At 45.9% G+C, this 17,674-nt stretch overlaps 1 protein-coding gene across 3 annotated transcripts in view; it reads right to left on the reverse strand.

The window, feature by feature from the left end:
• Positions 1 to 3,957: 3,957 nt before the first annotated feature.
• GAN (gigaxonin) overlaps positions 3,958 to 17,674 on the reverse strand; it is a 61,579-nt gene continuing 47,862 nt past the window's right edge. For all 3 annotated transcript variants that reach the window (XM_081806324.1, XM_006745321.3, XM_081806325.1), the window contains 2 exons: positions 16,674 to 16,783; positions 3,958 to 16,586 (listed from right to left, as the gene is read on the reverse strand). In XM_081806324.1, coding sequence (XP_081662450.1) covers positions 16,405 to 16,586; positions 16,674 to 16,783 — 292 coding nt within the window. In that variant the 3' untranslated portion in view covers positions 3,958 to 16,404. The remainder of the gene's footprint in view (positions 16,587 to 16,673; positions 16,784 to 17,674) is intronic.

Consider the following 17,674-nt stretch of genomic DNA (forward strand, 5'->3'; position numbering starts at 1 on the left):
CAGCGGCTGTGACACACGGCTGCAGGCTGAGGGCCTTTATCCTCTTGAAGTTCTGCAGGCCGGCGGTCCAACAAGGGTCTCACTGGGCTGCAGTCAAGCTGATGCAGGGCGGCCTTCCTTCAGGAGGCTGCCAGGGAGAACCATCCCTTGGCCTCTTCCAGCTTCTGGAGGCTGCTCGTGGTCCTTGGCCTGTGGCCATGTCACTCCAACCTCTGCTGCTTCTGTTGTAACGTCTTCCGTTTGCCCCTCTGGTCTCCCTGTTATAATAAGAACCCTTGTGAGGACAAGCGGCCCACCTGGATAACGAAGAATCATCTCCTCATCTCAAAACCCTTCAGTGAATCACATCTGCGAAGTCCCTTTGGCCACGTCAGCTCACAGGTTCACCGGTTTGGGGATTAGGACATGGACGTACTTGGGACGCAGCGGGTATCTTCCCACCTGCCATGGGGCTAAGGTGTCCCAAGGCTTTTCTGCATAGTGAGTGTAGCCAAAGGGCGGTCCTCGAGGACGGCTGGCTCTTCTGGCCTCATCTTGGGGTGCTGTGGGGACCCCTGGAGGGGCACTTCTTTAGCGCCAGTCCCACTGTACTGTGTCTAACGACAAAAAGAGATGGCGAAAAGGCAAAAAGACAGTTGCAGAAGGAACACAGGCCTAGGTATCAAGAGACCTGGGTTCAAATCTCAGCTCTGCCTGAGACCAGCCACATGACTTGGACCAAGGGACTCAAACAGCTTGTGCCCTTCTCATCTGTTAAGTGAGGGTCGTGATCTTTGAGCATGTTGTGAAGATAACCGGCTGCAAAGGACCCGGCATGGGATGGCAGGTGTCCAGTGGATGCTGGCCACCAAGTCTCCGGGCAGTTTAAAGGGTGCGGGGAAGACAGCTAAGGAGCTGACACCCCAGGCAGGTGATGTCTCCTGCTCTCCTCCCTCCCTGCCTCACGGCTGCATCGGGGAAACACAGCCCTTGCGGCAGCTCTAGAATCTGGAGAATCTGGCCCAGCTGGAATTGTTAGTCAGTTTCCCCTTTCCTGGCCCTAGCTGATAAGTATATCCTGCTGGATAAAAATATATCTACCCTTACGGTAAGATTCCCAGGCTGGAAATTCTCTGAGCATCCCCACCTCCAGGCTGGGGGAGCGGGCATTGCCTTTTCTACAATCTCGCGGTGGCTCGGGTTCCCCCTCAGTGGTGAGGGGGCGCGCGATCTCGCCGCCCTGCCATGCTCTGGGACCGAGACGGGTCGCTTATTGCCACTGGGGAAGAGGCAGGCCGGGCTGGGCAGTGGCGACAGGGGGCAAAACATGGCTCCTTTTCCAACCTGTTTATAAGTAGCAGTGCTGACTGAGACAAAAGCGTAATAACCAGCACAGGGTCTTGCCGAGTGTGGGCCACGGCCCTCAGCCACGGCCGAATACGAGCTGAGTTCTCCCCCACGACGCCGTGGCCACACGTCCTGTCATTGTCCCTAGGAGACCTGAGGCACAGGGGATAGGCTCTTGGCAAAGAATGAGTTGGTGGCGGAGACTGGATTTGAACCCAGCAGTCTCTTAACTGACTGGCTCCTCTTGAATCTAATTTAGAAACGTAGTTCAATTCCCTGATGGCGTGGAAGACATCAGCAGGTCACCCAGACACTGGCAGACCCTCAGGGGTGCCACCCCCGAGTGGCCTCCCCACACCGCCAAGCTGGCCCTCTTTATCCTGACCTTGCTCGCTCAGGGCCGTCTGTCTGCAGCACACAGCACTTTGCGTTTGACACCGGACTCCCGAATTCCTCAGTCTTCCCAGCGTGGCAGCCTCGGAGTTGATCTGTTTCCTTCATTGCTCTAGTCCATCCTTCATTGTTTTTTATTGAGCTGAACTTTACATAACACAAACCACTGAAAAGTGCACAGTCTGGTGGTATTTAGTACAGTCCCCATGGCGTGCAAGCATTTCTACCTAGTTCCAGAACATTTTCATCATTCCATGCCCATGAGTGCTCACGCCCCAGCCCCGCCCCACCCCCAGGCCACGGCAACTTCAGATCCACTTTCTGTCTCTAGGGATTTGCTTTCTCTGGACATTCCATATAAAGGGAATCCTACGTGGCCTTTTGTGTCTGGCTTCTTTCACGTGGCATCGTATTTTCAAGGTTCTCCCGCGCTTCATTCCTTTTTCTGGCTGGATAATATTCCACCGTGCGGATGGGGCCCAGCTTGTGTATCCATCCATCCCTGATGGACATCTGGGTTGTCTCCACCTTGTGGCTACTGTGAACAACGCTGCTGGGAACATCTGGGTATCGGAGTCCCAATCGGTTTTCCACAGCTGCTGCACCATTTCATGTCCCCACCAGCAGCGCGTGAGGGTTCCGATGTCTCTACACCCTCAGCAGCCCTGGATACCCTCTGCTGTTTTATGATAACCATCCTAGTGTGTATGAAGTGTTGATCCTCCACTTTTGAAAGCAGAGCAGAGACACCACCCGGCCCCACCTCACTGATCCAGCCCAGGAAATGGATTCCCAAGGTCATCCTAGAACTCAAACCCTCTGCCCTCAGGGCCCACAGCCCCTGCAGTCCCCCGGGCGACTCTACCAACAGGGAATGTGTGGAATGCAGAGATCGATCCTTGGGTACAAACGGACTGGGGCCTGCGGAAGCAGCTGACCCCGCCCTCGGAAAAAATCCAGTGCCGATAACTCGGAGCACGCCCCTCTCACACCCAAATTTCAGAAGCTACTCTGAACCACAGGCAGGCATAGGAATGAACTCCCTCAGGTTGTCCGGAAAGCTACAAGTCTCTTTTTTCTTTTTTTTTGGAATCAAAACACAAGAATGAACCAGTACAGGTTTCTTTTAAAATAAAACAAAATGCACACAAACTCACTCAAACTTGGTCTTACTTTTTTTAAAGCTAGACCTTGACTCTCATTGGCTTCTTTCAGCTAAAAATGGTGACGGAGGCAGCATGGACCCTCCTAACGGGCTCCCATCCGGGAGCCTCCCCCCAGCTGACCCTTTCAGCCACAAAACTGTTCGATTTTCTCCCCTTGGCCATTAAGGAAACAAATGAGTGGCTTTCACAAAGGTCTGTCCCCTTCCCAGAGAGGCGGGACGCTGGACGGCCTGGGCTTGGATCCCAGCTCTGCCCCCTCCCGGAACACTGGGCCCATGGGTTTGGCAGAGTGACAACATCTCTGGGCCTCAGTTTCTCTGCTATAAAATGGGTTGTTGGGAGGACGAAGTGAGTTAACATGTGAGGTGCTTCTCTCCACCTGTGTCAAAACCAGCAAAGTACCCCTCCCCCATTCATAACAGGCAATCTCGGGTATATTCCTCCAGGACTGGGGGGTGTGTGTGTGTGTGTGTGTGTGTGTGTGTGTGTATGAAATATATACTCATCCCATTATATATGTTCCATTTCTTCTTCTCTTGCTGTGATTTCAGGAGTGATTCTGGCAGACTTACATAACTTCAACATTACTAGTAGATTCTCTAAGCTCTTTGCCCCTGACCTCCGGTAGAGATCTCCCTTTGGCACGTCTTCAGCAGCACTGGTCATTGCAGGCTTGCTGTCTCTGGGCAAGGCAGCAAAAGGAAATTAGACTTCTATCTGCCACAGAAGGAATTCTCATTTAACTACATTGCTGATATCAAGCTCTTCTATTACTCTCAAGTGTAATTTCTTTCTCTCTTCCAAGAAAAGGAAATTTGAGACCGATTTTTTTGGGAAGGACAGAATAGAGACTTATTCTGGTAAGGTTGGAAGCCACCAAGGCAATGACCGTGGAGAGTGGCCGTCAAGGAGTTGATCTTACATCAAGAGTCACGATCCAGGCAGCTGAGACCCAAACCGTTTGAGCTGTGGTGTGAAAAAGACAATAATCCGTTCGGAAATCAAGTCAAGCTTTATCGATGATGCAAATTTACTAGGAGCCGCTGTAAAAATTAGAACCAATCAGAATGCCTTCCCCATCAAATTGTTTTATTAGGTTAATTAAACAGCTTAAAGACAATTCGTTTTGTTCGGTACCCTTCTAGAAAATATTTCAAGTTTTAAATGAACTTCCAATACATAAAACAAAATTACTTTACCATAGACAAATTTCAGATCAAAATACAACACTCTGTTTCTGTTTTCTTACAGTTATAAAATCCAGTCAATACAAACTACATAAAAAAGATAAAACACTGTCACTGATCCTCGGTACAAGAGAACAGCACGAATGCAGGTGTTCCCCAAGCACAAGGCCCGCGCTCGCGGCGAGGGATCGACCACAGTTACCCCACAACACACTGAAGCAGGTGAACAAAGCGCGTGCTACTGGACTGGACAAAGTGAACATACTCTTTTTGCATCAGTATTACTTGTAAACCATCAAGCAACTCTGTAAGAAACGTTACTAATTCAAAATTACTTCCACTTTGCTAAATTTCATACCAGCAAAGGAAGAGAAAGTTACTCCACAGAACAAACGAATACATTTGGACTACAGGATGTTTGAGACATGACATTTCAGCGAAATCAAGTCAGCACAATTTCTCTACTGTCCTATTGAGTTTGAGGAGGACAATTCTACAAGCTGCAGTTTCTTGGTACCACAAGTATTTCCAACTGTCTGTACAATGTCCTTCCTTTAGCTTCTGTGTATTTCATTGCAAATCTCTGGTTTTTTTTTTTTTTTAAAGCAGGAGGTGTTTCCTGAAAGATTGGGATACCTAGCACACACAATACAACCTCAACTGTACACACATCTGAGCAGACTGCTCCACTTGGAATCTTATCAGATAATAAAAGCTGCAGGGTTTAAACTAAAACGATTCTGTATGTGCCATGTCAGAAAACATAAATATGTTAATTAAACAAAGACTGCTGTTTAACCAGATGAATTCTGATATGGTGTCTTCTGAACTTGGTATTTGTGCAATTTTCCTTATGGCACGAAAATCATCAAAATGGCAAATCAAGAGCATGCTAAAAACCAGTTCTTGACAATGTCACGCATTTACACCTGGTACCATATAGGCCACGGGCCAACAGGGGCATCGCTGGCCATTTTAAGGAATTTTAATGAATTCCTTTGATCGTTTTCTTCTAGCAGGAGATCTGCATTTAGTGATACAAACCAAATGAATCTACAGGTGCATCACGAGTTATGGATGGATCTCATTCACAAAGATACAAGCATTTCCATTACCGGGGACATACACTGATAACATGAAGTCTGCCCGAGCCTGCCTAACGTGCTTCTTTAGTATGGTTTCTAAGGAGGATGGGAGCGGACAGGGTTGGACCGGGGACTGGCTTCTGTTAAAGGCGCAGACCACCCCAGTTCTGCGGAGGCACACTCCCGCACGGTAGGCTGCCGTGAGCTCTCGACATTTCTGCCGAGGCCATGATTCCTGCTGTTCGGTTGTCAGAATTCACAAATGGTAAGATTCGAAGCAAAACAGGTATCGCTGTGTCCCTGGCAACAGGGAGGGGTGCAGGAGTGAGGAACCAAACAAAAGCTATGTGACAAATGAGTCAAAAGAAAAAGAATCCCATCAGCAGAAAAAGCCACTGATGGTTTAATTAAGCAAGTGTTGCTAAATAGTCTGTGCTTTTCTCCACTAAAGGCCGCTTGATATATCTCCCACCATAAAATTATCTGCCACGTGGAATTTGGCTGTTTTTTTTTTTTTTAAAGATTTTATTTATTTATTTGAGAGAGAGAATGAGAGGGAAGAGGGTCAGAGGGAGAAGCAGAACCCCTGCTGAGCGGGGAGCCCGATGTGGGACTCCATCCCGGGACTCCAGGATCATGACCTGAGCCGAAGGCAGTCGCTTAACCAACTGAGCCACCCAGGTGCCCAGAATTTGGCTGTTTTTATGGAGAACCTGAATTCTGAGGTCCCACAGAGGGAAAAAGATGCTGTGAACCCACGTAAATTGGTTTGCTTTTAAGCTCATGACACCCTTTTGCCCCATGTACCAGATCCTGCATAATTTTTTACAAAGCATTAAGAGTCAAACTCAGGAAGCACATGCTAGATTAATAGTAATACACGTATTTTCTGGAGTTTCTTCTGAAGCAAAAAAAATCCCTTTTAAAAAAAAGTATGAAAAGATGGTCTCTCTCTGATTGTGTAAATGAGCAAGTCTAATTTCCGATTCTACTCACAATTTGAGCGGCGTGTTTTTAAGTCCGAGCTAATGAAGAGAAAAGGAGCCCGCGGTCTTGCTGCACTCTGATGAGCCTGGGGACGAGCCGTGCGGCAGGTGTGCGGGCAGCGGGGTGCAGGCAAGCCCCCCGCCCCCCCAGCAGGCCTCACCAGGCCATGCGGGGCCCGTGCAGTGCCTGCGGCTGGGTGCTGAGGTAGTATGCGTGGCTCAGGGGGGCCTGTGGGGGAGGCGGCCGTGCCGGGCCCCAGGGACGCTGCTCTAGTCTACAGCGGCCTCAGGAGCTCCGCTCTGCAGCGGGCCATGCCTCAGGAGGAGCAGGGCGGCGTGGACTCTGGAGGCTCCCCGGGGTCCCGGGGCACAGGTCTGGCTCTCTTCAGCCAGGGCCAGCTGGCTGTGCAAAGTGCGAGTCACAAAGGCTGGCTCAGGGGCTCCCAGAAGAATGCCTTTTCAATAAATAATTTTAGGCTAATGGTCTGGGGAACAAGAAGAGGTTTTTTGTTTTTTTTCTTTTTTTCCCCTTTTTGGGATACGTACTTTATAAGCCGTTAAAAGCCCGGCTGGGACAGGTGTGGGATGAGGAGCAGAGGGTAGGGTGGGAAGGCCAAGCAGAGGGTGTAAGTAAGAGGACCCTTGGAAACGAGACCGAAATAACCTCTTCCACCCTGACTGAAGTCCCTCAACTGGTGCAGAGGGACGTGCCAACTGAGGGGGAGCCCGTTTCCTGGAGACTCCACCGGCGGGGTCTTTGGGCAGCCGCGGCGGGACATGGGGAGGAAAGCCAACACTGGTTCAAACAGAGCTTATTGTAAGCCAAGACGACTCGAGAAATCGGGAGAAAAATGCACCCAAGAAATGGGAGAGCACAGACCACTCCTTCCCGAGGACTTGGGTGCATGCCCCGGCTGATGCTTGGTTCCTCTGTTTTGGGGCAGATCTTTGCCAAGGCCAGTGGGGCCAGGAGAGACACGAGAAGTCAGGGGTGGCCTCCCTACCCTCCAGGACTAAGACTGCCTTGTGCCTCCATAGAAGAGGGAAAGCAAAACCATAAGAGGAATCAGATCCCTTGGAAACTCTTCTCAAAGGGCAAGACTCCATCGAGCTAGAAGGGGCCCGAGGAAATCGGCTAGCCCAATCCGCCCAGCACACAAGCCCCCTCGAGAGCATCCCTGGCCTCAGTCATCTAGGTCCTGCTTGAAAGAATGCAATTTTTACTTATCAGCTTTCTTACATCTGCAGAGGTACCAACAGATTTCAAGCAAAAAGTAGATAGAAAGCAAGAATCGCTGTTCTAGTTGACAATATAGTTTTAGGGAAATCTCTAGAACTGTGCCTATTTCTGAAAGTTCTGCTGAAGAAGGCCGTGGCTGTTAGCCAGAGGCCACAGTCAGGAGGCCATGGACAGGAGGTGGACAGGGAGGAAAGGAGGAGGGAGCACAGGTTGAAAGGAACAAAGACTGTTCTCCTCAAAATCAGTGTAGAAGTACAAACTCCCCCCCCCCCCCCGCCTTTTTTAACTAAACTGTTCATCTGCAAGGAGCTTTGGAGATGGTGACCAGTATCCTGCCACAAAGCAAGAACTCTCTCACTGATGTGGTCATGCTGCAAGTACTCTCCTACGGAACATGTTCAGAGAAGCGCTCAGGGCCACAGAGAGTCCCCATCTTACTTTGAGGCCACTCTGTCTCAATGTCTGCTGTTGGCCTGAGCCACACACACCTGCTGGTTCTAAAGACATCCCCACAGGCCAGAGCCTCAGGACTCTCCAATGGTGGCACCTGGAACTGGCAGCTAAATGCTGTGGGTCTGGGGCCCATCAGCGCAGCCGGAGGACGAAGTGGCAGAAGAGACTTCCTTTTCTGGCTACCAGTCCCACACCCAAACACTATTCTTTTTTTTCCTTTCTTTTATTTTTAGAAGTATGTTCTATGCCCAACATGGGGCTTGAACTCACGACCCTGACGTCAAGAGCCACATGCTCTGCCGACTGAGCCAGCCAGGTGCCCGTATTCTTGTTTTTAAACAGTTGGCTTATGTTCAAATTATCAGTGATTCCCCGCCCCACCCCTCTTTCTTTCTTTTTCATTTAGGAACTATCTTTTCTGAACCTGGATACAAGACTCTCTATTTAGCTGTTTATCAGATTGTCACAGCGCTGTGGACCCTCACAACCATCACTTAATCCCTCCCAGCACTTTTCTCAGCCTTCTAGATTTTTATACACGCCACTAAGAAAAGCCTTACAAATGGCCACACCACGGCACCTGCAGCCGTCCTGGGCAGCGCTGTCTGGCACGGCTGTTTGTCCACTTCTCAGCCCTGTCAACCCCGTTTCTCCTTTCTTTTCTAATTCACAGAGATAGAGAGCATGACTTTACAGAATGCCTTTCATGCCGCCCCATCTGCTGGTCCCAGGGCGGGAACTGGAGAGGAAGTGACAGTATGGAAGGGTTCAGGAGCTCACTTTAGGTAACATTTTCTTAAATAACCCTAGTTTATTTGAAGTGCAAAAGTTGTACACATACACACATACTTGTAACACAAATTTTGTTTGTTTGTTTGCTTAAGTTTCACAAAGCATCCAAGTTAAGAGAGAACAGGTATACCGACCTCAGAGATCTAAAATACCTTCCAGTTTATTAGACCAGTATAGGTTGCTACTTGTGACATCTTAGGGGAAAAAGAAAGATTCAACTTTGGTAAAGAGTTTTAAGTATCATTAGAGGGCTTCGTTATGCAAATTCTGAATTCAGGGTTATTTAAAACAACTCTAAATACTCCAAGCAGGTATTAGGGGATGGTTCAGCTCTACAGAATCATCCTGAATTCAAATATTAGGGCAGCAGAAAAGCAGTGGCATGGGTCCAGAAAGTAAATCATTTTATCAACACAAACATCCATTTCCTTACAGACCCTGGCAGCAGACATTCCAATGGGGAAGCACGAAGGCCAGGACACGCAGTGAGGACACTGCCGTCCCCCCATCCCCGGGGGCTCACAATCAGTGACCCGAAGCTGAGGTGAGCGAACACTGTGGCCGCGGTGACGGCTCAAGCACAGGGGTGCTGGGTTCTCACCTTCATTACATCCCTGATCTTCACAGCAGCCCAAAGAGGTAAACACCCCTGTTTATCCTACGTCTGCAGGTAAGGAACTGGGCTTCAGGGCTTCAGGGCTCCTGAAGGTCACAGTCTGCGGTGCCAGTCTCTGAAGCCACCTGCACCCGGCACCACGGCCTACGCATGCTCGTAGCAACCAGGTTTGTTTGGGAAAGTACACAAAGTGTTTACACATGCTTTCCTCAAAATAAACAACACGGTTGGGGCTCTAAGGCAGTACGTCTCGGTTCTCTTGGAAACCACTTAGGGAAATGTCTCATGCCTGCTGCCAGCCCCACGTGGTACTGTCATGTGGGGAGAAACTCTGCCTCTCACTCTAAAAAGTACAGGTTGGAAAACTAGATCACGTCAGAGCACAGTGACAGTTCCGTTGTTAGGTTTTACCTGGTCCGTAGATTATTCCCAGTACGCTAGGTTTTTAGGAATGGGCATAACTCTTTTGGGCACTGGGGATGCTGGGTAAATCCCGTGAGAAACCACTCTGGCTGCAGGAATCGGTGGGCCTCACGGCTCCCCCTACCTTAGCGACCAGGGAAGCTGACAGATGCTGGCGAGGACGGAGCCACGTGGAGAAGGCACGTTCCGCTGATGCTCAGAACAAATCCAATCACTCATGATTTTAAGTATGATGCACATCTATGTTGTTTGGTCAACCTGAACCCTGTACTTAGGAAATACTTTCAGATTTCATTTTAAAACCCTAGATTGTCAGAACCAAAAGAGAAGAGGAATCTACTAATGAACCTCTATTTTCATCAAAAGTAAAGATTCTTGGGAAACAAATTCACGAAAACACACTTATTAGCTCCCTAAACTGCTCACAGTAGCACCTTGTAGACAACGAAACACAGTAGCCCCAAGCATCTGAACTCCACACGCCAGGTGAGAGTCCACATAGACACCTTCTCCTGTCTGATCCTAACAGGATGGGGAGTAAGCCCTCTGTTTTACACAGCAGTGCTGTTTAAATATACTACTTTTCTACGTTATGAAAACACAGTCTTTTAAAGACTCTTTAAAGTTCAAGTTGAGTTTCAAGTAATCACTTTGCAGCAGCTCTAGGAGAATGATTGTTCCTCCTGATTAAAAGTGCCTATTCAAGAGAAAAAAAGTAGTAAAATGGAAAATATGCCTTAAGAGAATTGTATTCCTCAAGGCTGCCTGCTGCTTGCTTCCAGGCTTTTGTTAAAGGACAGAATGTGTTGAATTCTCCTAAATTGGCAGGGGATCAAGCACAACACTACATAATGAGGTAGCCGAGAACAGAGTTTTTCCTATAAACACAAAGAACAAGGGAATAAGTGCATGTAATTCTCATCCAATTAAACAGGAAACATGATAAAGAGAGCTACGTATAGTCATATTTATTCCAAGTTCACAGGTTTAACTGGAAAAAATGTAACCCAAGGTTCTAACGTATGCCTTATTTGTAATTGATGAGTAGGATCCATAAAAATAAGGTATTTTAAAACCTATGATTTTTATGGAAATGCTAAAAATAAAGGTCTAATAAATATAATTTGCCGACCAGAAAGAAAGTTGAACCTGCATCTGCTTGGGGTCCGAATTATCGGAAGTGGCCACGTATTAATACGGGTCACATGAATGGCCTGATCTGAAAGTACCCAGGCTGTGTGGGCTGCCTTCCTCCTCCGGCTTGTAACTTCTCTAACGCGCACCACAGTGACTGAAGAATTGACAACAGCTTTGTTGGGCCACGAGGACATCAATACCAAAAACTATAATCAGCCTACATTCCGGCTGAGCAGCAATTTCAAAGTATTAGTTTTTATCTCAAAAAAAAAAAGAAAAAGAAAAGAAAAAAAAGAAAAGAGAAGGCGACAGGTATTTCCCCCTAGGTAATTATGGAAGGCTGTTTATATTTGTCAGATATGTGATGAGGAAGGGGAGAAGTTTAAAGACCCAATCACTTAGAGAACGTCAGTGACAGAACAGAAAGTGAACAAACCTTCCCCAACCGTGAGCACTTAGACCAAAGAACACAGAGGCATAAGTGAGCTCCTCAGATGTCATGTAAACACAAGGACTGCCATGAGACAAAGCTGAGATATATTTAACATTAAAAATAGAATCCCTTCTGAAAAATACAAAAATTTTACAAGTTTTACCAGTTGGCTTGCCAAAAAAATAGCAGAAGTCTCTGTTTCCATACTACGGACTTTACCCCCAGCAGGCAGCGAAACCTCAACCTGATCCCATGTGCTTCTCCCGCATGGGCAAGTGGGCCATCCCTCACCTTGATACATTTCTATGATTTCTGAACCGGCTAGAAAGAGTACTTCAGGGGTTATTAGAAAGCTAGCAAAAGACTTTCTCCATCATTCTAAGACACAATTTCTTCTCCCTTACTGATTAGACGGGGTAAGAAAAACAGTAAAAATGACGCTTCAGGTCTTTAAAAGGAAAAAGTGCTTTTCTGTCAAACACAAACAGTACTTCTGTTCTTACGACCTTAATAAATCCTTAAATTTCCTCTAGCTAACTGACAAAGGGAACCAAAGATCTTTCAGCTTACATCTGTGTAACTTGTGAAGGACATGTGTGGGGGCTTAAGTTGTACCACAAATGATTATTTTATGACTAAAAATACTTGTGTGCCTAGAAAATTAAGTGGGAGTCTCAAAGGCTGAACAGTGAAATGATAATACAAAGATCCGGATTCTGCTTCTGGTTTCTACTCACATGTGGGGTGGGGAACGAGGCCCCATCTACTGCGCCTCAGAGACTGCTTTCTGTCCAAGGGCCGGGAGGGGGGCAGGCACTGCACCCATCACGGAGACGTGAGGATCAAAGCAGTATGTTCTGGAAAAGGCTAGGAGCCACACATAAAAAACAATAAATAAAGCCCAACAATAAATGTGATAAACGGCATTAGGTGTGCTGAGGATAGGGTGCCCCAAATCCTACAGAACATACGGACACCACAGAGGTCTGTGTCCATATGTCAGGCACTTGGCATTTTTTATTCTGTACTAGTTTCTCACTCTACGAGGCCAGCCCATCTGTGCATAAAGTTTCTCATTTAAAATCCAGCAAAATAAGTTGCTCATGGAGAGGACTTCTCCATCCTGTGACGAACATCGCTTTGATTACCAGGGGACTGTATGCAGTGGCCAACCACTTACTGACTACCTGCTATGAGCCAAGCACTGGGATTAGCAGATGGGCAAAGACAGGGTCGCTGCCTGCCCACAAGAAGTTTATGATCTAGAGGGAGGGCAGCATGAAAGCTCCCCAGAAATCTGAACAGAATTCTTGGTGGGTGCTCTAGAAACATCTGCTGATTAAGCCCAGGGCAGCTTTTCTGCACTAATCAGAGTCTCCTCTCTCCCTGGCTCCACAAAGGCTCACGGACATGAGGGGCAGCCACAGAACAAGGCAGTCTTACCTTCCCCCCGCCCCAAACCAGGTGCTTTTTAAGGGGGTTCCAGTGCCTTTTAAATCCATGCCAAGTGCCACCTCATTCTTTCCCCAGATAATCGATTGTCCTCATCTGACCACAAGAGGCCCCTCTGGAATCAAGCAGGCCAGCAAGAAGGTAATACTGCAGTATTTTTAGCACTCCTTGGAAATCTTTTTGGTTTGGTACAATGAAGTAGGAATGCACCAGATGGAACCCCAATGGACCAAGGCAGCTAAAGAATTTCTCTGAAAACCTAACTTACTACCATGAGGAATGAGGCGTCTGGGCAAACACAGCCCTATCGCTACCAGGTCAATGTAAGGATGTGCTTCCTGTAAATGGCACCGTCAAAGCATCGTTGAAGTGGCGACATAACCAGACACTTCAGTACAGAGAGTATACCATCCATCATCGTCCAAAGACTTGTTTTTGGTTGTCGCAGTTTGAGGAAGGCCTACTGTTAGCTATCAATTCCTCACAGCAATGAAAATAAAGAACTGATGAAATAAACAATGAATTTAAACATTTCTTAGGCCAAATCTTTATAGTCTACCGGCTACACTAGTGGCAGACACTGTTCTTAATCCCACTAAAGAAATGCAAACACCAAGTAAAACTTACTACCAACTACAACTCTGTGAATATTTACACCCAACATGAGTTTAACACAATAGTATAAACTGAAGGGCCACAGGCTCAAGAATTTATCTGAAGCACCAGGAAACAGTAATAATATATGTAGTCTCGAACTACAATTGAAAAAGTAAACATATATAAACACACTTACCAAGTCACATAACACACACACATTCTCTCCCTCTCTCACACTTTTCCCTCCGGCAGGATGCAAGCACCCTCACACACTCACAAAAAACACTTCATTTTAAATTAAACACTTACCTCTTCGAAAACTCTATATTTGGATGTATTATACAAACAAACAAACAAGCCTACTTTAGACTGTAGCCTAGGAGAGATCCTTTAAATATTCACTGACTAACCTGAGACAACTTTCCTTCTGTTGGTGGGATAATGAAAATACATTGCACGTCCCCCAAAGGTATTTGATTTAAAATTTTAAGATCTACCCTCAACTGCCAATTCCAACCTATGCCTGGTAAAAGTGCCTTATGAAAAAGAAGTATTAAAAATTTATCAGGAAAAGATGTTTCAAGCATAAGCAGAATGTTAAAACAAACCTGCATGAAATGAGTTAAGATTTATTTCACAAAACTGAAGTGTCATTTACAAAAAAAATTAATTTTGGAACATAATAAAATTAAATATATTCCTACACTTCGACATAATATTTTAATATATATACTATATATATGAAAATAACAGCTTGGCACTTAGCTTAATCCTGTTGGTTATAGCATCCCATATTAGGTGGCAAATTTATTTTAAAAAATATTACCTAATTTCTGCAGCTACCATGTCAATGAACTGAATAAAAAACTAAAAAAGAATAACTGTTTTTATAAAATGAATTTACCAAGTCATGCAGGCACTGAAAATATTGCAATAGGGACCCATTCACTCCTAAACAATGAATTGTCTCCTTGGAGAGGCCTGGCGTAGACTGGGAAGAATTTTAAACTTCAGAAATGAAAGAGAGAGAGTTGCTGACTGTCATGGCTTTCATCGGACATCAGTCACTGCTTTAATGCACCTCAGCTGCAACTTCTGAAGGCCAAGGTTCTGTTCGATACAGGGTATGACACCAAAGAAAATTCACTTTTTCAGCAATTTGTTTCCCCTAAAAAATGAATATCTAATTGGAAAAAGAAGTTTGCTTTCTTTGCGGTGGCCACATGGCTTGCTTTGATAAAAAGATATCCCAGGAATCACTGGGAAGGTCTGCAGACTACAGCTGACTGGTACACAATACACAGGAAAAAAGGTCAGCTTTGCTTTATATATGAATGTCTGGCAAATCTGGCCCAGTGCCTCTGATACAGAAGATAAACACCGCCTGCCTTCTTTTACCAGGAACTTCTGCCACACACAATGTTCTTTAGAACCCCCACAGGCAAGGCTTCTTCCAGCAGCTTTTATAGCATTGCACTGACTCCTAATAGGTGTAGGAATAAAAACTGCAGATGGGGGTTATCCTTTCTTCTGTTCATGGGTGGGGAAACGTAAGTGATGTTTCATATGCATGTTGTTAGTATCATAAAGCATTCCATCTAGGAAGTTTCCACAAGAAACTCCTATTCTCAAATTTATAACCAAAGGATACATTTATACATTTATTAATCATTAAGACAAAATACTGCTTCTTACAGCCATTTACCAAGAGGGGGGGGGAAAAAAAAGCTGTAGAAAACAATTAGAAATGAAGAGCTCTGTATTAAATTGATTAGAAATCTGATATTGCATAAAATTCAAATTATGACATCATCAAGCACTGTGAAGTCCCTGATTGCACACTAAGGTGGCATAATTTGAATGGAAAACAAAGTATCTTACACGATAAGTGCTACTAATGACAGACTTTTACCCCCAACAGGAAGTGGGGTAGCATGGGGTGACATGGGAGTGTGGGAGAGGGGCGGAGGGTGGAGAAGAGATGAATTTGCTCTACTATGAACAGAATGAAATTAAGTTGAGGTAGTTTATTCTACCAGCCAAACTTTACTTATAACTTAATTTGTCTAAAACTCTTGCTAGAGAACGGCATTGAGAAAATTCTGCTACAAAGACTAGATACTTAATGCAGGTGCGCATTCTAAGACAAGTTTTCAATCCTTAACAGTAGTAAACAAGACTTTGTGTGCTTTCGGACAGAAGGATATTTTTGATCCCTATATAATATTTTGTCTGGACAGTTTTTGTAGCCATGGCAGACCTTTATGATTTGTCTGACGTAGGTCTTTCTTCTAGAAAATCTACTCCGCTTCATAACCTCGTGTTTATAAAGTGGTTCTGATTATTTGCAAGGAGGAATGGCACTGTATGAGAGCCTTCACAACCCCAGAAATCATGGCATGATGTATATGAATTAACACAGAAGTTAGCAACTTCCCTTCAATTCACATGAGGGCTGCAACCTGACTCATGGATTTATTGAACCTTTAGATGACTAAGATAGAATGTCATAAAAGAGAAATTTTATCTTAGTTTCAATTCATGATAATATAGTTTAAAAAAGATTCTCCGGACACAGTACTAGTAGCAAATGGACACTAACTGGCATACAGTCCAATCTAACATTTTAGGCACAAACCGTATTTGTCGGACAGGGTTGGGCATGATATTTCCTTCCAAGTGCAGCAGAAAAGCAATCTTGGTATGTCTGGATATGTGGATTTGCATATACGGATTTTTGTTTGTTGACCAAAGTCAGGTACTTGAACACAGCAGTCACTCAGACATGCGTTCCCTTCAAGGAAGATGCACCTTAGGATTTTAACTTCAATATTTTACATGATACAGATTCCCACTTCCCTTCCCCCTTTGACATGGACTAGCCTCCGTCTGTCTGCAGACACATCTCCCTGGAGGAACGGATTCCTCCCTTTCAACAGATACGGGTTCTCCCAAACGAGAGCGGAAGCTCAGGCTTCTAAGCATTACAGTAAGACCACCAGAGTTACCATACAAAGCCGGGCACACAGCAAGTTTCGGCTGCCACCTCTGTTCCCCTCGCAGAAAGCCGTGTTATGGTGCGCTTGGTCAGGAGCTCTGCTTCTGCTCTGCCTCCTCCTCAAGGTGAATGAACACGGATACGGAATAAGCCCTGCTGGAGCTGAAGGCGGAAGAGCTTGCAGTTTGCAATGCGTAAGGCTGCACACCCCGTGCGGCGAAGGTCAGACGGAAGAAGCGGTTTCGTGTGGTGCCAGGTTCCTGTGCTTCTTTTAAACTCACGCACGTAGTCGTAATTGGTACCTAGACCGCGAGAAGCAGCACAGATGATACAACGTGCCTTGGAGTCACCAGGAAACAGATCCAGCAGAAGCACCACAACGTTCTTACCTGTATCAAGATCTCCGATAACATAAATACTGGCTCCTATGGGTACAGCTCCATAAACAAAAGAGGAACTGGCGGGGATGCATAAGTTCTGGTCGTTAAGATAGATCCACCTGAAAGGGAACACATGGGCAAAACCAAGGAAGTCAAGAGGTCGACGAGGTCTAGGGAGACAGCACGACTCGGTGAGCCACCAGTGCCAGGCACGGCACCGGTTCAGCTCACCCCGCATCCCCATTGCCGGGTAACTGCTGAGTTCCCTCCTGTCACTACGGATACCAGTTTTGCCTGCTCTAGAATGTCACCTACATTGAAACGTAAAGAGCACGCACTTTTCAATCTGCTTCTTTTGCTCAGCACAGTGTTCCTGAGATTCATCTACACTGTTGCTTGCATCAATAGTTCGTTTCTTTTTAAGTGGTATTCCATTGTATGGAGAGACCAGAACTGGTTTATCCATTCACCTGCTCACGTTCATCCGGGTAACTGCCAGTGTGTGGCTATGGTGAATAAAGCCGTTGTGGACACTGGAGTGCAAATCTTCTTTGTGGATATTATGTCACAGAATTGACTGGCTATATGGTTTAAGATACATTCCACTCAGTAAGAAAATGCCACACTGTTTTCCAAAGTGTTGTGCCATTCTGCATTCCAATTAGCAACATCGGGGAATTCCAACGGCTAGGCATTACCACCTGCCCTCACTACTGTCGGTCTTTCTGAGTGTAGCCGTGTTAGTGGTGGGCGCTTCCCTGAGAAGCAGCATGCTGGCTATCTCCGTGTGCGCTCACTGACCATTTTACCCATCTTCTTTTGTGAAACATCTGCTCAAAGAGTTGCTCATTTTTTAAACTGGGTTTTTTGTCTTCCTACTGAATTGTAAGATTCTTTGTATTCTGGGGATACAAGTCCTTTGTTAGATACATATATCATGAATATTTTCCCCAGCTTGTCGATTATCTTTTCATTTTCTTAATGGAGCCTTCTGAAGAACAGTTCTTAAT

Source organism: Leptonychotes weddellii, chromosome 16, assembly GCF_054177405.1.
Source record: "Leptonychotes weddellii isolate Sample4059 chromosome 16, ASM5417740v2, whole genome shotgun sequence".
In the NCBI taxonomy this organism is placed as follows: domain Eukaryota; kingdom Metazoa; phylum Chordata; class Mammalia; order Carnivora; family Phocidae; genus Leptonychotes; species Leptonychotes weddellii.